Raw genomic sequence first — 20786 nt, 5'->3', positions numbered from 1 at the left:
ATAGGTATACAGTGTACATAGTGCATGTGTTTGTATTCATTGAAAATGAAGGTTTTTCTCTGTTTAACTACTCTGCATGGCTGTTGGCCTCTACGGAAACACTTCTGGAATATCTGAGAACTTACTTCAGAACATGGGTGAGATTTGAGAATCCTCTCACACCTTAATTATGGAGAATAAATCAATTTGAAAACTAATCCCTATTTTCTTAATCTGTTAAACCTACAAAATTTATCTAGGTCTGATTCTCAAACACATTCATTCCCTGATTCCGAGTCACTCCTAACTTTTCCCCAGCACTAAGGAAAGCATCAAGAAAAATGAAGATCACATTGTAGATATGCGCTGACGAACATCGGTCATAAGAAGAGCCAGCTGCAATGAACCTCACTTGGAGCTACAATCGGACGGACAGTAACACTTACCTTTTAAACTTGTAGATCAGAAACACAGCCAAGCCGACAAACACCACTGACAATAGCATAAGCATGGCAGAGCTGCTGTGCCCAGCGCTGGAGTCCACCAATGGAGCTGGGGCGGGGAGAAGAGAGGTGCTCAGGATGAAGCTGGAGCGAGAGTGGAGACACTGGAGAATGGAGGCTGGCTGCCCACCCTGATTTCCAGTCTCCAAAGGCCTGTATGCTACTTGGGCACTGGACATGCTCTGATGAGAATTATTCTAAACTTTCACGGAAACTTAAGCTCCTCTGTTGTGTCTGGGAACACTTACTGGTTAGGGTATATACTGAGTACATGTGACTCACTGAGGGAGTAAAGGTCTTGCAATTTTTGTCTTATTAGTCTTCTTAACAATGTGGCAGGATACTGATAACTTTGGGTTTACCATAAATAAAATCTTAAACTGTTTTCTCTCCTTCTACCACACTCTGTAGGTATAAGTCCCCTAGATGGTGAGCCTTAGGAACTCTTTAGCAGAAAATTCTGCCCACCCAATAAGCAGACTATCCAGAACCCACATGCCCATGTCCAATAGGACATGCCAATTCTATTCCTTTGGTAAGGCACCCAGTGACAGCTACCTGATCCGACTTCCCACATGACTCAAATTCTGTAAATGGAATGGGATCTCAAAGTTTCCTGAGTTGACCTCTTATAGAGACTCAGAATCAAAGACCTTTGAAGAACCCAGGTACCACCCACATAACCCAACCACCTCAAATATAAAGTCAAAGAAATATAACATTTTCTCAAAATAGTATTCGGAATTCAATAATAAAGCCACTTGCAAAAAAGTCTTCCTGCAGTAGCTCCCAAGATACCATCAACCCCGTATCACACATACTGGCTTAGGTGCTGCATCATCTATGGAAAAGGGTTCAGAGAGTATCCCTTCCTTTTTCTGCTCAAAATCATAACTCATCCGTCTTCACATTCTCTGAATCCAGCAAGTACTCACCTAACGTCAGCTGTGTGACATATACAATGACCTGGACCCCTGGCTTCAGCTCAAACTGTACCAGGTTTTGGTTTAGCGCATTAAATACTGTCTCTACAATCTGTAAAACAAGAGAGAGGGTTCATGGGCAGACATGACAAATGATAGTACTCCCTTATAAGTCAACTGTCAAAAAAAAAGTTCATTCATGAGATAAAGACATCTTTATCAACTTGGTTCTCATAGCTACAGAGCTTTCATGAGACAGAGAAGTAGAAAGGCAGAAAGAGGCAAGTCAAAAAAAGAAAGAGCAGCTTTCCAAAGCTCCCCATGAATGAGATCTCCAACAGACATAGTATTTCATTCAACTTCTAGCTTAGACTTCTTTCATCCCTGCCTTTATAAGCAGAGGCCTGTTGTGGGTTCAATGGAAGAATGTCAACACATCGTTAGTTCTTTAATCTGATCAGGTAACACACTGGGTACAGAGGCACCCGCAAGGATTGAAGCCCAAGCAGAATCCCATCCCAATTCTCTGCATATTCTCTTCCACAGACAGTGGGAGGCAAACATCAAAGAAGAGGCTGCCTCCTTTTAAGGGATAATTTTTTCCTTTTTCCACAGCAAGTCTCAGAACACACAACACTGATTTAATCACTCTCTGATTCCCACGTGAAAGCTGAGGCTCACTTAGCCTGTTGTCTCCAAATCTTATCTGCCTGTACACACCTTAATATCACAGCTGCTATCCATCACTGTAATTACCTGTTTATCTAAATGGATGGATAGTGGAGCTTCCAAATATAGTTCATGCTTGCTACTTGCTATTTCAGAATAATGAAGGCTTAGAAAAGTGATATGTACACCAAGAAGATGGATTTGTTTTTGAGTGACTTTAACATACACCCCACATGTGAAGAATTCCTTCAGTCCAGACAAAAGGATACCAGCACTTCTCTTGCCTGAGCATTATGGACAGGTGTCACCCAAGCCAGGTGAGAACTGGAAGAAGGATGCAGGAGTCTGCGCAATGGTTACTCCACATAGCAGCATACGTGTTTAAATCACACAGCCTTTCAGCAGCTTTGTTCCCTCTTATTTCCATTTCTCTTTACTTAGCATCATGAGGAGAAAGGAGAGGGCAGCACAGCGTGCAGCCAGCAATATCCCAGTGGACGCAAAAGCGATAGGAAGAAACAGCACACTAGAGCCTATTTGTTTCCAGAACTGTGCGCTCATCACAAGAACCATGTGTCCAACAATGACAGTCAGTCATAATCCACTTTGGAAATAATGCTCCTTTTGTCAAAGCAAAACCCATCTTTCTTCAAAGAAAAGTGTCTAAAAGCAATATGTTTCCTCCCCAGAATACTGACCAGCGTCGCTAGGGCCCATGCAGTTGAAAGACCTTATTCCCACAAACAGATAGGGAAACGCCAGTATGCGTGACCCTGTCTGCCTCTGCCTCTGTCTCTGTATTTATATCTGTCCCTTTCACTCTCCCTCTCTCCCTCACCAGGGGAGGGCACGAAAGGCTCAAGAATGCCAGGCTCTGGAATAAGTGAGGCTGGGACACTATTCTTATCCTTGTTTGTTATGCATAGGGTTGATAACTGCTCAAGATCCAAGATGTTGGGACCAGAGCCACCGGCTGACTGGTAGGTTGCTCTTGCTCTTCGACTAGAGACCACTTTATGTTAGCACAGAGCCTGGTGTGGTGGCAGGTGTCCCAGTCGACGGTCTGTGACTTACTTGCTCTAGATCCCCTTCGTGGCCTTTCCTCCTCTCTGTCAGGTTCTTGGGTGGGAGGATGAAAAGCTCTGCTGAAGTGGGGAGACCTGGGAACACAGCCACGAGAATCTGGTCTTCTGGGACACTGGTGACCTGCAAAACATTTAAAGAAAAGAGTTAGGGTGGAAGTGCCAGCCTTCCATAGACCAGTAGCTAGGAATGGAGTATTCATACCCTTAGACCCAGTATGATGTTTTTAAAACGTCGTAATCTAGACCCAGGCTGCAGTGTACACCCGGACTGTCCTTCTGTTACCTCTCAAGCTGCCAGCTAACACTCCACTGCCTTCTCTGCCCTCACTTTCAGTTGTCCTGAAACTCAGAGAGTATTCCAAATGATTCCTCAATGGCATTTACTGGGAGCATTTACAAAAGTTTGTCTTATATGGTCTACTTCTTTTTTTTTTATTGAGAAAACTAGACCAGCGGCTCAAACTTGAATAGAATGGGTCCAAATGAGGAGTAAGCAGTCACAAAGAAACATGCAGGGGCATGGTGAATTCAAAGTAACAGCACAAGAGCACTTGTTTCTCAGTTAAAGTAGGAATGCTTTGAGGTTAATAGAATTATTGGTGTGGCTACAGTGGAAGGAGAGCCACTCACCGGGACTGGAAAGATGAAAAGGAATTGATAACTATCATCAATTTGCTTTCCAAAAGAATTTATTTCAGACCATAAAAGTACTCAGGTTCTTCAATCTGTAACTGTAACATGTTTAGTCCTAAGGAAATGATTCAAAATGTCTGAAAACCATACATAGCAATAAACATGACATTATCTAAGGTAAAAATAAATGGGAAGCTTAACCACTCAAAAATTAAGAAAATACTGCTATAAGCACATGGGAAAATATTATTCTATGTTGCAGGTGATGTTGAACACTATATGAGGTCATGTGGTTACTTATAATGACTGCATACTCACTTTATTTCTGTACAATTCTTTCATTACAAGTTTATAAAAATATAAATGTATATAAGATATAAATTCTAAATCTTAAGATGGGATTATGGGTGACTTTTTTCTATTCTTGAGCATCTGATTTTATTGAGTTCTGTTATTAAATATTTAAAAGGGCCAAACTTCTGATGGAAAAAAATGGGTGAAAATGAACTAAATTTTCCTGTATATTATTCTTTCCTGTGTGTATTGATGTTCTTTGATTAAGAAAAATGTCTATTCTCTCAATATAAATATGACAGAGGATGTGTGTTTCAGCTGAAATGCCACCTCACTTAAAGGATTCTCATGTGACCATCCACCTGCAATTATGTCTTCCAGGCTATTCAAATCACAATTGTCACCACACCACACTTCAGGGACACTGATTATGTCCACCATTGCCTACAATTGCATCTGTTAGTTGCAGTCTTTTTTTTTTTTTTTTTTTTTTGGACAGATGTTGACTGTGTGCTTACCCAGGCTTCCGCATCCCCAGAAATCTTTGAGGATACTTCACTATTCTAAAGTTGCTTGTCATGGTAGAAACTCAATGAACCAATGATGCTTGCCGAATTGAATGGAGGCAGAAGGGTAGATTGTTGCCTATTTGCTCAGCTCTAATTCCTATGTAGAACTAGGCTTAATGATTGGAGCTAACTCTCAGGGTTACTATAAACTAAAGAGAGCCAGGAAGGCAGAAACAGCAATAAAGCCTAAAAAAAAAATCTACCAGCCACAAAGGCATTGCACTCCCACAGTGGTTTTCCAGACATATTAGTATTGTGTGGGGATGCATGACCACCAAATATCTGGAAGTCACAGAGTCCTAGTACACAGAGCAGGAAGACCTTCTCCTTATCAGCCAGAAGTAGCAAGTATTAAAGCCCAAGAAAGAGTGAACCATTTTGATACAGACAGAAGTTTCTGTCCTGCTTGATCCCACATATATTCAGTACCAAAGAAACACACAGAGGCTTATATCAATTATAAACCATTTAGCTTATTAGCTCAGGCTTTTTATTAACTAGATCTTGCAACTTAAATTAGTTTGTAATTCATGTCTATGTTTAGCCACGTGGCTTGGTATCTTTTCTCAGTGATACCAAGATCTTTTCTCATCTTGCTTCCTCTGCATCTGGCTGGTGACTGACTCTCTGCCTTTCCTCTTCCCAGAATTCTCCTAGTTTGGTTGCTATGCCTATACTTTCTGCCTGGTTATTGGTCAATCGGTGTTTTATTGAAGCAATATGAGTGGCAAATCTTTACAGTGTACTATATCATTATCCCACAGAATTTTGAGGATTACCTAACAAAGCGAAGAGGTGAACCTGCCAGTGCCTTGGCTGGTATGATCCTCCTTGTTTCATCTCAGGAAGGGTCTGTCAGGGGTCACAGAGGGAACCTTGAAGCTGTGCATCTACACACACTTAATCCTGTCTAAAGGGACGTGTGATTAAGAAACTGACCTCCTGCTGGGCGATGGTGGCGCACGCCTTTAATCCCAGCACTTGGGAGGCAGAGGCAGGTGGATCTCTGTGAGTTCGAGACCAGCCTGGTCTACAGAGCTAGTGCCAGGACAGGCTCCAAAACCACAGAGAAACCTTGTCTCGAAAAACAAAACAAAACAAAACAAAAAAAAAAAAAAGAAATTGACCTCTTGAAGTTTTGTTTGTTTGTTTGTTTGTTTTGCTTTGTTTTTGGGACAGGGTTTCTCTGTAGCTTTGGAGCCTGTCCTTGGACTAGCTTTTGTAAACCAGGTTGATCTTGAATTTACAGAGATCCACCTGCCTCTGCCTCCTAGTGCTGGGATTAAAGGCGTGTGCCACCACCACCAAGCTGATCTCTTGAAGTTTTAAGGACTAGGCAACAAGATATACACAGTATCCAAATGGTTTGTATGTAAAACATGATCCCACCCTGGATGTACGCTATGGCCTGAACACTCGTGATCTACCTACAATTTATGTTTGAAGCCTCAGCATCAATGGGATAGTCATGGAAGGAAGGGCTTGGAGAGGGTGATTAGGCCATGAGGGTAGGACAGTCATGAATGACGTCAGTACCCTTATTCAAGTAGTTCTAGATAACTACTTTGGCCTCTTTCCACTGTGTGAACACAAAGTGAGAAAATGCCATTTATGGATCATGCTCTTATCAATGACTTGGTCATCAACTTTCTAGCATGGAGAATTTCAAGAGATAAATTTTTGTTATTTGTAAGTCAATCATTGTACAGTAGCCCAGACAGAATAAAGAGGCTGTCTTATTCTTATCTCTTTCTATGAATAATTCCTTTATAGAGAGTTTGAAGTTTCCTTAAGATACTGCCAACAGGAATTCCCCTCTATCCTCCTCACTAACTTACTCTACTTCCTTCCTATCAGCTCCTTTTCCAAATCTTTCCCTGTGTTTTCCCCCTCTGCTTTGAAGCATGTTAGCAGTTTGATTCCCTGATCCCACTTTCCTCCCAGGCAAGACTCATGATCTCTACAGCATTGGCTCAGACATTGCTGCTCCATCTTGAATCTCTGATTGACCTTCAGGTCCACATTCCCAGCTGTTCATGTTCATGCAATCATTTCTCATGTCTTCCAAATTCACATCAAATGATCAAACCCTATCACTGTTCCCAAATACAGTCTCTGCTACATAGTCCTAAATTAGTTAGTGGCAAGAATACCTCATATCTATTGTTTGGATTACAAAGTTTTTCTTTTCCTCTCACCTATAAGTTCCTAGTACTTTTGTTGTTCATTATATTCATGATCCCTTGTCTCTTTTCTCATTGTGATTTAATTTTACATGGTCTACACAACCCCTGTTTTTGTTTGAAAGCATCTCCACATCCTGCCCTTTCTGCCTAAGCATCCTTTCTTCTGCATTGCCACAGCAATAGGTGCCTGACATATATGTATATAATTTTCTGCTTAAAGGAAACATCATACTTTTCCCATCCTCTGATGCCTACAACTTAACTCTTCTGATTCTTCACACTATGATTTAACCACAATAGTCCATTACTGACCACTTTGTTCTCCTATCAGAGAGATTGACCACACCAAACTCTTTGTCATTTCTGCAAAATACTGAGCGCTTCTAGCAGGAATTGGCTTTGCATGTACTGTTCATTCTACCTGAAAGGTAAAATCTCTTCCCTATTAATTGGCACATATCCTTTAAAATACAGTTCAAATATCTTCATTGGAACCACTCCAATAGTTCAGGAAACATCTATTGAATTGATTGCATGGGTCAGCCTTGCCATCTCCAGGATAGGGAAGTCACACATTTCTCCATGCTTTTTGGAGATGCTGGCTATGCCTCTACATTACAGAACAAATAGCACATTAATTAGACTTACTTATCCACTTAAATTAAATGTTTTACTCATTGTTGTATTCTAGTATGTATTTCCAAGACTTGTTAACAACAGTCTTATTTTCCCCACAGCAAATATAACTTTGACTTAAATAAATAGCTGTATTTCCCTGGTGGGCTGCTCTGTTTCTTAGCTGTGTGGACAACAGTAACCTAGTGAACTTAAATATCTATTTAAGAAGGACCTAATCATAGGCAAATTGCAGATAAATGCATAAAATTAGTAGAGATTCATCAAGCTGTATCCATTTCATTAGGAGTGTCAAGACCCTGTCTCAGAAATACTTGGACAAACACCGAGCCAATTTCCATCTTCAGACACTAGACTAGACTCTATTCTATTCCCAGCTGTACTCTAATGTCTCCTTTTTTTTTCCTCCTCCTTACTCAGTTCTGACTTTTCTTTATTTCTTTCTCTAGGTGTATAAAAAATCCTCATCTTTCTTTGGAACAGAATTTTGAACTATTGGTTCTGTCATCTATTGCTTTTTTTGGTCTCAAAGAATCAGATACAGTGAACTCACCTTAACCAGAGCTCTCTTGATAACATTGCCAATGTCTTGCCTCCACTCGGGAATATCGGGGTTATGGTAATCCAGGTTTGGCGAGAAGGATAAGAGTTGTGACTGGAAGTACTCTGCAAGAAGACAGAATGTGCAGGTGAAGCTGGCAGAGTGACATGCGACGCTTTGATGGGCCACGGACCCACCGCCATGTACATTAGAAACCAGTTCTCTTTCACAAGGTTTCGGCTACCTTTCCTTATTTTCAGTTGCTCTTTGGCGTCTGAAAAGAAAGGCCACCAAGAGTAGATTTGTGCTCTTCCTCGTGTTGTTAACTCCCATAAAGAATACTGGTTGAAATGAAAGACAAGCAGGGAATCCCAGAGGAGATCTGAATTCCCTTCTGTGTATCACAGAGACAGACCAAAGCACAGCAATCAGGAATGGCTGGGATGGATGCTTTTCAGCTCTCTCACCGCAGTTCCATTGTTGATTATTCGCTAAAAATCCCTCGCAGGTGTGGAAAGTAGGTTAAACTTTGTCTCTGGAAGTGTAAGGTAATGCTTGATTTCTTGACCTGGTTAGTAAGTACACACGTGTATCCACTTGGTGCTAATTCATGAAAACCAGCATTTCTGATGTATCCACTTTACAGTGTAACATTTACACTCCTACAAAAATATTTACTTCAGGTCCCGATAAGGGTCTCCGGTGGTCAGCTGGCATAAAAGCAGGAAAAGAACTCACTGGGGCAAAGTTGGAGAAATATGGCTTAGTCAGAGGCTCACATACATTCATGCAACTTTTTAGAGAAACTACAATCATAGTGGCCGTCTGGGCACTCCTGGGAGGTCTGAAGGGATGGAAGCATAGGATCACTAATTTCACTTAAAATAAATGTAATTAAGAACTGTGTCCCATGGTTTAGATCATGGTGGCAACTCCATGTATCACCTTCTCTACCTTCATGTATGCTTATATTCATTTTTATTGCTGTGCTTTCATAGTGCATTGTATTAAACTTCATAAGAACATTTTTGCAGATCCACATATCCCTCCATAGAGGACCCCCATTCTAACTTCTCCTTTTAATATATTTTATTCTCCTAGGCAGTTTTGCTTCAACTTTCATGACACATATGATGTGTATATAGCTACATAAGCTAACGATTTTAGCATCATTATAAAGCCTTCACAGACAATGATGCTGGAATTTCAACAATCAAGAAAGGAAAACCATATTACTCTGCATAGGTCATCTCATTATCCAAGATATAAGTCCTACAGTGTGGAAGGCATCACTCCTCTGGTTTGTAGATCATTGTCCCATGTCATACAGTAAGTGCTGTACATACAATGCAAACACCTTAACAGATCATCAGATCTAGCTCCTTCTACGGTTCCTTGACTTTCTCTTTCCTTTAACTATAATAAATGTGATTGTCTAATAAGTACTCCAAACATGTGATCTAGATATACCACAAGCTGTGTATCTCCACAAGGGACAACAGATGCCTAACTGTGATCTGCCTTTTTTTTTTAAATTTTATTTCTCCATCCAATGAAGTCTATATTGGTGGACTTCAGTGTTCTCCCTAAAAGTTGGCAAATTCTAAACCAGTTTATGGTTGGCACTAGTATAGGAGGAGGGAAGTACTTGAACAGAAGAAAGTATCACATGACCAGGACCAGAGCTTACCATGCACTGCAATTTCCTTGGTGTCTTGGATGAGAGCATTCCCAGCAGCTACCTGCACAGTGATGGTGTTGGTTCCCTCTGCAAGGAATGTGAAAGAGATGCTGCTGTCCAAGGTGATGAGGGGCTGCAAGAAAGAGAACAGCAAGATCCCTTCAGCCTTCCATGAGGTACCAGGTTTCCTTCCCTTCCTGTAAATCTCAGAATGCCATGCATATTCAGAGAATGACAGCTCTCAGGGAAGTTCTTCAGTTAAAAAAGAAAATAAACTAACAATTTTATTTGATTTCCCAAAACTCTGGCTATATCTCCAGAACTAGAAAGCATATTAATCAATTTAAGATTCTGAAAATTTAAACCTTAACACCGAGTGACACTCTAGTTGTCATATCACCTTTGTTCTTTCTCTTAGGCAAAATTAAATCAGCTTTTAATGCCTGTATCTGATGGCTGCTGGAGCAAGGAATCACTTCCTGTCACTACCCAGTGTCCCTTGTGTTTTACCCCATACTTCTTTGGGCTGCAGAGACTTTTCAAAGAAGTGACCTGTTACGTCAGTATCCCCTGACTTAAGCACGGTGTCATTCTTACAACAGAAAACACATGCAAAACAAATCCAGTGGCCTTACAATTGATTTTCTGGTTGAATTATGTCTGTTTTCCCTTGCAACGCATTTTCTCCATTTTTATTAGTTTGAGAATGTACACACATGCATATATAATAGGTTGTGATTTAGTTTTCTTTTTGCTTCCTCCTGACTTAGCAAAAGATAGAGACTTATCAAGGACAAAAGGAGACATAGAATGCAAGAAAGTTCTTGAGGAAGGGAAGGCAGAGCTTGAGATGGAAGAGTCAGTATCCAGCAGCTTTCTTAGGACCTTTCTCATGATCCCTGTGCTGTGGAAGGTGAGGGATAACAGCTGGAGGCTGGGTAAGGCACACAAGGAAATGTTTCAAGCACAGACTAGCAGACTCCCTATTCCCTTCACTCATAGGGACAACAAGATACAGAATGATAATGTAGCTTGCTGAAGTACACACAGAACTGCTCTCTAAGGGGGGTAAGTATCTGCCAATGCCCACAGTGTATTCATCATTGGCTGGATATGGGCACCCAGAGAAATGCAAAGGCCCGGAGATGTGGTTTTTAGACAGTGTTCTTTCTATAAGACTGAAATCCTTCTATTCTCACCATATTTGACAGGGCTTCTGAAGAACTAATTTGATTTCCTCTATTTCAAATTCTATAGCACTCCTTTATGATCAGGCTCATGGTTGTTGGGCAGAATCAGAGATACTACCCCAAGCTTCTGATATATTTTCTTCTCTCTTTATTGAATAAAAAAGGAAGGGAATATATAAAGAAATACCATTTCCCCTCAGCTGAAGACAGCTCCCGAGGTGTAGGCATTATTTATCCTACATATGGCTTCAGAATGGCACCCGTGTGCTTTTGGAGATGAGCAAAGGATAAGGTAGAAATGGATCTGTCACTCACACCATGATGCCATGAGTGTTTAGAGCCCTGTTTCTTTAATATTTTGCTTATTTTTATTCTATGTGTATATATGCTGTACCTACATGTACTCTGTGTATGACGTGTGTAGTACCTGCAGAGGCAAAAGAGGGTATCAGATCCCCCATAACTGGGGGCTAAGAATTAAATCCTGGTCCTCTGAAAGAGCAGCAAATAAAATAATCTTAACTGCTGAGCCATCTCTCCAACCCTACAGTCATGCTTTGAGAAGTATGCTGAAGACAAATGGGGCTCTGTATGGTGGTGTCATTCACGTCATGGAAAGATAGAAGATCCACAGCCATGAAATGAGAGGCTATGTGTATCACATTGCTGTTGTCTCCTGAATGACAAGAACAGTGACTTAAAACTCAAGACCCAGCAATAAAATTTTGGGTATATATCCAAAGGATGCTCAATCGTGCTACGAGGGCCTATGCTCAACTATGTTCATAGCAACTTTGTTTGCCATAGACAGAAACTGAAAACAACGTAAATGCCCCTCAACTGAAGAATGGATAAGGAAAATGTAATACATTTACACAATGGAGTACTACACAGCAGTAAAAAATAATGACACCTTGAATTTTGCAAGAAAATGGATGGAGCTAGAAAACATAATTTTGAGTGAGGTAACCCAGACACAGAAAGACAATTAAGACATGTACTCACTCATAAGTGGTTTTTAAATATAAAGCAAAGAAAACCAGCCAACAAATCACAATCCCAGAGAACCTAGACAACAATGAGGACCCTAAAAGAGACATACATAGATCTAATCTACATAGGAAATAGAAAAAGACAAGATCTTCTGAGTAAATTAGGACCATAGGGAGAAAATTGAAGGGGAGGGGAGAGGCAGGAAAGGGAGCAGAAAAAATGTAGAGCTCAATAAAAATCAATAAAAATGAGCAATTTTCATAGATGTATATAATAAAAAATGGTTGCCAAAGAAAAGGGAATTGGAAATATACAGTACTATGTTTTTAAAAAGAAATACAAACTTAGTTTTAAGATGAAAAAAAAAAAGAACTCTGGCTCCATCTCTATTTGAATGAATGGCTTTAGGCAACATATATGTCTGTTCTAGGTCTCCTCTTTATCTGTTTAGAGAAAAGGATAACACTGTGGTCCCAGTATCTCAGAGTAGCCAACAACACAGTGCTTATGAACTTCTGGAGAAGTCTTCATTATTGTGGTCTCTAAAACAATTGTTTGTATCTAGGATATGATACAGAAACAACTATACTTATTTTCTTCAGGTATTATATAACAATTAAAAATAAAATACAGAATTTATGTCTAAAACATGAACTTTTGGAGTTAGGTTATCTCTGAGAAGTCATTCCGAGATTGACTTAAGAGATTGACAAATGGCTGTGGCTACATTTTGCTTACTACTATTGCATATTGTATTAAGCCTTATGAGTCAGAGGCCTTCCAAGATCTTTGAAAACAAAATAAGACATCAAGATGTAATAGTACAATGGTTAAAAGTTATTTTTAAATGAGAATGCCAAACACTGTTGAAACTACAAAGCAAACTATTTTGGTAGAAATATAAAAGAACTACAACCATTTTGAGGAAAGTTTGGTTTGTTAGAAATTGTGAGAACCTTTCCCATAGTGATTTGCCATTTCACATGTCATGATCTGCCACTGTAGTCTTCAGAATTTAGTTAAGAGAAAACAAACATGTACATTTAATGAAATTCGTAGCAGCTGTTCACATCAGCTTAAAATGTGGACAGTCTAGAAATTCACCAACGATAAATAAAAATTAGCCATGGGATCTTCATACAACAAAAAATAATATTAATGCATACATATACATAGGTACCCATAAAAATACAGATGTGTGACTGTCAAAAAACCACAAGAGGTGAAAGAGATCAGTTTTCACTGTATGATTACATTTGTATGATGGTCTGTAGCAGGCAAATCTAGGATATGATGGGGAGGAGTCTGGGATGGAGATTGGCCGAAAACATAGAGGAAACTTCGAAATGGTTGGTGAAAAGGCATCAAAACAGGTAGGATACTCAAGTGAAAGCCTTTTCAAATGGTAAATACACACTGCTGATTTGTACATTACATTGTTGATGAATTTTTTTTATTACCCAAGGAGGAAAATTTTCAAGAAACCAACTACCACAGTCAATGATTTGCAACTTTAATGATTTAGAACAAAACACATAATCTTAAATTTATTTTAAAATAAATTTTTAAATCAAGATTAATGAATGTATAGACAGGAATGCAGAGGTAGACTTGTGACATTTCCGTAATAAATATAATTAGCATACTACACACAGTGGATATGTGTTCAGAGAGGAACTACATCCAGTTCCTTGCAAAATTCTGACCATTTATCTGAAAATTTTTATCACAAAATGCTAGGTGAAAGATTTTTAGAAGGGATAATAGGAATGTTTTTATTTTTTTAGACTCTGAATGAGTCCCTCATGTGGTGAATATTTTCAATTGTTCTTCTGTCCTGTTTCTGCCTTCCATGGCTCAGTACTTTTCTCTCTGTTCCTAGTTTCTTCTGGTTGTCTTCACTATTTCCTTGTCATCTTCATCAGCTCTAAGTGGGACCTATGGCCCTCTCCCCTCCCCAGAAGATCCTTCTTATCCCAAGACTTAGCTGGTTGTGGCATTTGATCAATAGCATCTCCTCTGAGAGAAGCTGATTCCCTCCTGTCCGAGCAAATCTTGTCTCCATCTGGCTGCTTCCCTAGGTTCCAGAGCCAAGAGAGGGTTCAGGGCTGAAGGACAAAGGGAGCATTTCATCAGAGGTGGGTGAATGCAAGCCATCACAGCGGCCAGTCAGGGCACAGAGCCATGGCAAACAAATGCTGATGGATGGGGATGCTTGGTCTCTGGGTGGCAGGCCATAGACAGGCATCGATGCTAGGTAAATACAGAAGCCAATTCTGCTTCCCAAATTGCTTTTGTTTTTCATCAGCGGTTATGGCAACATGGCTGATTTCACCTTCCCCACAAAGCTGGAACAGTCAACAGGATCCTTGAGTTCTTCATTGGCCACTGAGGTAGAATGCCCAATGCTAAATTAAATCAAGTATTTTAAGGTTCATTTACTCAAATCTATTAGGCATACAGACACATTTATTAAGCCAGACCTCTGTTAATCCCAGGAAATTGGCCATTCAGAGACCCACAAACCCAGCAGGCAGACGATTGACTTTTCTGCCTCTGCTTTGTCCTAGTGGCAGAGCCAGCTTGCAGCGGGCCCCTTAGAATAATACCTCATGCCCTGCCTAGGCTTTGGCTTGTGTGCCTCATAGTGAAGAGTCCTTCACATGTGACAGGTCACAAATTATCCAACCGAGCCTGGCAAGAAATAATAAAAGCTCTGAGGAACTCTTTAGTTCTAAGATTTCCACTTGACTAATGGATTAGTGAGCTGCAGGGCGATCTCTGGATACAGGCTCCACCCCCAGTCCACACAGCAAGTCGTGAGAATGTTGCACCACTCACAATCCCCACAGTTTAACGTGTGCACCTCGTTCACATCTTCCACCAGCAAACTGAGCAAACAATGCAATCACTATACTTGCCTCACTGAAAATCTGCAGAGATTACACAGCAGTGTATGAAAAGTGCTTATCATATGAAATGAAAAGGCAGGGTATACAATTGTGGGCATACCATGCACAGAACCATGGAAAGAAATTTAAACACACAAAATTAAGAAAGAAATACAGCAAAATAGTATTCATAGATGTGTTATAACTATAGATTGATGCGAAAATTCGGAGTTGAAAATGATTTAACATATATGTATGAACACCACATACACACACACACACACACACACACACACACATGGATACACACACAGAAATATTTCTATCAAAGCATCACATATTCATGATAGCTCTGTTTAATTTTATGTCTTATTACCTTACCTTAAATATGGATTTTTATATTTTAATATGCCTGATCCTTCCAGGTTTAAGTGTTTTTCTTCCAATGTCTGCCCATATGAATGCTCTGTTTTGACAGACTTAATCCACATGGAATACAACCACTTGCAAGGATTAACTTTTACACCTAAATTTTTCCTTTTTCATGCCTCGCCTCTGCTGCTCCTTCAAAGTCTGCTTAGGACCATTTCCATTTCCATAAGTGACACTCTCTGTGGCTCACGAGGCTTGCATCCAACACTACCTAGGATGCCCTACTTGGCTTGCATGTGGATGCTCCCACTGCCTTCCTTTCTTATTCATTTTAGTGGATGTTAAATTCATATTATCAAATAGAGCACATTTCTTGAAGGCGAGAAATGGAATTTACCCTTCTTTGTATTCCTCACATCAAGTAGAAAAAGCAGCTTCTGAGAAAGATCTGTGGAGGACCTGATACAATTTCATGTCCCCTGCTGATAGTTCTGTCTGTACGTAAGCCAACAGCTGGGTCTCAGGAATGCTCATTATTCTCTATTTATCTGTACATCATACTTCCACACCAATTACTCTATGTGTTTTCATCTTGCCTTTTCAGATGGAACACAATTTCTTTGAAGGCAGGGATAATGCAGACCATGCCTTTTACCCCTGATATTAATAGCATCAGAATAAGAACTGGCTATAGAGTTAGAGGGTCACTTTATTTGTACCAATATTTTTATTTAACTTAACCACCTGAGTGAACTTTGCTACTTCATGTGGTACACACAAACGCACACACACACACACACACACACACACACACACACACACACACACACACACACCAAACTAACTTCCAAGGTTATCAGCCTATGTGTCCCCTATAAAATGGGGTTTCTGGTGATTAAATTAATAAAGCTGTTGTGATGATTAAATAAAATAATAAATGTTGAAAAAACAAAGCAAATACTAGGGATAAATAAATGAGAACTGGTTCATTTTAAAGAGCAGTTAGCTAGTCAAAAGGAGCCAAACCGATCTGAAGTTGACCACACTCATCAACACATCCCAAAACACGCATTCCTTTTTCAGCCCACTGTGGTGATCATTGGTTAAGTTATGGTGTAATGTGGCCCCTTCTCCATTAATGAGCTTCTAACATGGTGATAACAGAAAGAGCTGGAAATGTGTCTCTTTCAAATGCAGGAAGTAACTGTTTTTATAGACAGTTATATGACCTGTATAACCCTGTCAGATTTTATTCGTAGATCTAAATGTCATCAGTATGTAACAATGTCTGATGTTCCCAAAATCTTAGCCATGTTCTATGTGATTCATGAGTATTCTTTGCTTAAAACTCATGAGAACAATCAATTGTAGTTTTCAATGTTAGTACTTGATTTCACAGTTAATAAAACTGAGACTCAATGAAAGTAAATGTTTTGACCAATGGACGAAAACAAAGAAAAATCTGCCTGGATTTCAACCCACATTTGTCATATTCTGAAATTATTTTATACTTTTGGCTTTCCGGTATTGCTAGCTTTGTTCTTTGGAAACAAATATGAACTGGTATTAACCTCTGTGTCATGGGAGGACTGTACACTGCACTCCATTTTTAAGCCTCTGGATGGGAATTTCTTATCAAAAGGAATACCTCCAGTAATCAATTGAAAAATTGAAACTACATTGTCAATATGCACTTAAAATCTGCATAATATGTCATAACATCTGTATGTGTGAGAGAGACTTCAATGCATAACTCCATGATGTTAAATGCTAGTTCCCTGATTACAGACAAAAAGACTCAATAACTCAAGCTAACATATAATTATCAGGGAAATCAAAACTAGAGTCTTCAATCTCTTTTTCCATTCATTAGTTACTCTGAATCAAATACATAAAGACCATTATTAGCCACTTCATATTTTAGAATCAGCACTCAAGAGAAAATAGGCACCGCAAAGACATTTGCATCTTTAGCTTCCCATTGTCTGCCAAGTAAATTTCTATGCTGAGACCCATCCAGGAACTGGCCTCATTATATACAGTGGTTTCTCACTAAAGATGATAAAGCAAATGTACATTAATAGAAAAAAAAATGTCCCAAATAGAAGCCAAACTCTCACTCTCAGGGGAACAATAAACTTTTCCCCCAGTGATTTTCTCATTCCTCTTTTCTTTTTATATCGCATGATTTTTAAAGAAAAATGACTGCTCAGTAACGCTAAGGGGATAAACATTCTCAGTAATGCAGCATTCTTGTGCTGAGTAATGGCATAGGCTTCATGGATTTAGGGCTCCTGAGTCTGAGGTTGTTTCTTCAACTAATCAAGTGTTTCAACTTGGGATGCTAATTATACACTCTGAGAGGCTTCCTACTCTAGCAAATATAGACCTGACTATCTGTTGCCATTCTGAAAAAAATCCAGAAATGCAAAAGGGTTAGTCACTCATACTGCAAAGTTAAATTAAAGCTGCTAGGGAGAAATAGTACAAACTGAAAGTCCCCTGGGTCCATGAATCTTTTCTTTTACCATCATTTTCATAGATGTATTTCAATGATAAACAGCAATGCATCCAGTTGCTGACCATGTAGTAGTGATATTTAAATGTGCACCATCTTACTTTTTACAATAGGCAAGATGAGAGAGTGAGCGAATGGCAGCTTAGGACAAACAACCTGACCAAGGTCAAACATCCAGGATTATCTGAGACATAGCCATTCTGGCAACATAACTCAGAACTCTCAGTCCCAGGTCCATGCACCCTCTGCTGTATTATGCTGTCATTTTATACCAGATCAGGGGGGAGGCACCTCCCCCAGCCTTACCTCTCAGGAGTGAGGATAGAGGTAGAAATCACATCATCATTCCAAACTAATAACTGAGTAGTTATGTATTTTACCTCTCAGTGCCCAACTCATCCAAGTTGGCATGTTTCTTGTATTATTTTTAAATTACTATCTTGGCCAGGATAAGCAACATCAAGGACACAATAGATTTTCACGGTAAACAAACATAGGATAGTTAAAACTGCAGGGAGGATCCGGTGAGTCATAGGAGGCCTTCATAGCTTTGTAAATTTTAGAGACAGGAGCTGGCCAGGGTCTCCCATAAATACTGGAGAAATGTGCTTTTGTGCTTCTTTCAGCGAGGGGGATAAGGGAAAATTTCCAAGTACATCAGTGCACTACGGCTTATTAAAAAATCTGTCCCTAGAAGAAACAAATAAATTAGAGCCTAACTTACAAGGGTTTTTATCTTAGTCTAACAGTTGTAGGAAAAAGAAATACTATCTCAATTCCAAATGAGCCTAGTCACTGTGTATGCACAAATGTGTGTGTATATGTGTGTGTGTGTGTGTGTGTGTGTGTGTGTGTGTGTGAGAGAGAGAGAGAGAGAGAGAGAGAGAGAGAGAGCATGTGCATGAATGTGAGTGTACTGTGAAATATCTGGGAAGCACACAATCTAAAGTCAAAGTCATAGGATCCCTAAAAGAATGAGGGAGTTGTCAAGGGCAGAGGAAAAATATGAAGGGATAGGTAGATGAATGAGATCAGGACTCAGAACGCACAACGTGAAATCCATAAAGAATCAACAAAAAAGTATTTTTTTAAAAAAAAATTCAAAACAGTATTAACAACAAACGAACTCTTGAGAGGTCTTAGTTCAATACAACCAGGTTTCAAAATTCAGAGTGAATATGCATAAGTCAGTCATTCTATTAGATACTGGTATTGCACAGGTGAAATCTTAATTAAAATCAATGCCATCTACATCCGCACTACTAAAAATGAAATGTCAGACTTAGCCATAAATCTAATAAGATATCTGCAAGATCTGCATATGACTATGAAATTCTGCTGAAGAAAACCATGGGCTAAGCAAATGAGCAGAGAGACGTTCCATGTCCGTAGGGAGGAAGACTCACAATTGTCAAAGTTTTAGATCTCCACAAGTTGACATATCGATAATACATCCCCCAAAAAATATTTTAAAAAGTAATTTTTTATATCTCAACAAACCCAGTCTAAGTTTTTATAGAAAAGAAAAAGACCCATGCAAGGCAACAAAATATTGATATGAAACTGCACCTCAGACTTACTACAAACTTAACAACATGCAAGACGGCATGGCGACAGGGAAGGAAGACAAAAGATCATGAGAAGGAATACACGGTGTTACATGTGATCTTTCTAGAGAAGGAAGGGTAACAAAACATAGCAAAGACAGAGCTTCCAAGAGATTAAGTTGGAACATTAGGAGAGCTGCACGTCCAAGCAAAGGAACCCTGCCACGGGCCTTACTTCTCTCAAAGATGAACTAAAATGGATTGTAAGCTTAAATGTAAAACAAAAAAATTTTAAAACTCTAGAGTATCATGTAAGATAAAATTTGGATTGTCTTGTATACAGCAGTGGCACTGTAGATAAATATCAAAGTCACAAAGCACCCTGCGATTGATAAGATGGACTTCATTAAATTTCAATGTCTAAGCTTTGAAAGAGACATTATCAAGAGAAGTGAAATAGGCGGGAAGGATATATCTTCAAAAGGTGCAAGAACTGTTATGCAAAATATATGAGTAAATCTAAGAAACATTAAACAGTGTCAAGTAAGCATCTTGGTTTTAGAATAGAATGAAAAATGAATGAAATTTATGCCCTGGCAATGCTGAAGCATGCATGGGCAGCCCGTATATGGCAGTTTTGTTCAATGTGTCCACATTGAGCTTCGTGGTTTAATTTGATGAGGATGACTGACCAGATCTCTTCCTCTTTAGAACAATAGACACTCCACCAAACACAATATAAACTGGCCAGTGGGCTTAGAGCACATTTTCCATATAATATGTCATCTGGAAAATGCAGATTCACATGCGATACCATTAGATTCCTGGAAGAATGACAAAGTCCAGACCATACCATCAAACCTGGGGAGAATATTAAGTAAGAGAAGCTGTGCTTCACTGTTGGGAAGGTAAAGGTGCAATGGCTAAAGAAGGCTGAGCAGATAAAGGCACATACTGATCTTTCAAAAGACCCAGTTTAAATTCCTAGCACCCACACATCAGCCCACAATCATATGTAACTCCAGCTCCAGAGAAATCTGATGCCCTTTATGATTAAATGCCTTTAATCCCAGCACTCAGGATGGAGAGCAGGCAGATTTCTGTGAGTTTGAGGCCAGCCTGTTCTACTAGAGCTAGTTCCAGGACAGACATCAAAGAAACCCTGTCTATAAAAACAAAAACCAAAAAAAAAAAAAAAAAAAGAAAAAAGAAAAAAAAGAAAAAAAGATGAGCTATCAAGACATGAATCATGAAACAACATAGAAACTATTTAAATACATATCACTAACTGAAAAGCAATCCAACTTGTAAAGAAAACAAATTAACGAATCTAATTGTAGAATATTATCAAATAAAAATCTAGAGATACTAGTGGCAGGTGCTGAGGAGGAGGAAGAGATGAATAAGTAAATCACAGATGATTGTGGAGAAACTCAACTACTTGGTTTCTTACATTTGTTTTCTTCTAACCCAAAGAAAGATTCCCTAATATAAACTTTATATGCTTGGTGATAATGACCTGCATATAAAGCTCACCAACTATAACAAGTGTATTGTGTTTATAAAGAAGAAGGCT

The 20786-nt window shown here is 39.3% G+C and overlaps 1 protein-coding gene across 1 annotated transcript in view; it reads right to left on the bottom strand.

The window, feature by feature from the left end:
- The window catches only part of Sorcs3 (sortilin related VPS10 domain containing receptor 3), a 624914-nt gene that overhangs the window by 7708 nt on the left and 596420 nt on the right, over positions 1–20786 (bottom strand). The window contains exons 21-25 of the mRNA XM_005352452.2: positions 9709–9832; positions 8031–8143; positions 3149–3280; positions 1418–1517; positions 426–531 (exon numbers count right to left, since the gene is read on the bottom strand). Of these exons, the coding sequence (XP_005352509.1) occupies positions 426–531; positions 1418–1517; positions 3149–3280; positions 8031–8143; positions 9709–9832 (575 nt within the window). The remainder of the gene's footprint in view (positions 1–425; positions 532–1417; positions 1518–3148; positions 3281–8030; positions 8144–9708; positions 9833–20786) is intronic.

This window comes from Microtus ochrogaster, chromosome 8, assembly GCF_000317375.1.
Source record: "Microtus ochrogaster isolate Prairie Vole_2 chromosome 8, MicOch1.0, whole genome shotgun sequence".
NCBI classification, from domain to species: Eukaryota; Metazoa; Chordata; class Mammalia; order Rodentia; family Cricetidae; genus Microtus; species Microtus ochrogaster.
Note: the sequence above shows the minus strand (reverse complement) of the source record. Positions and strands in the feature narration are given on the sequence as shown.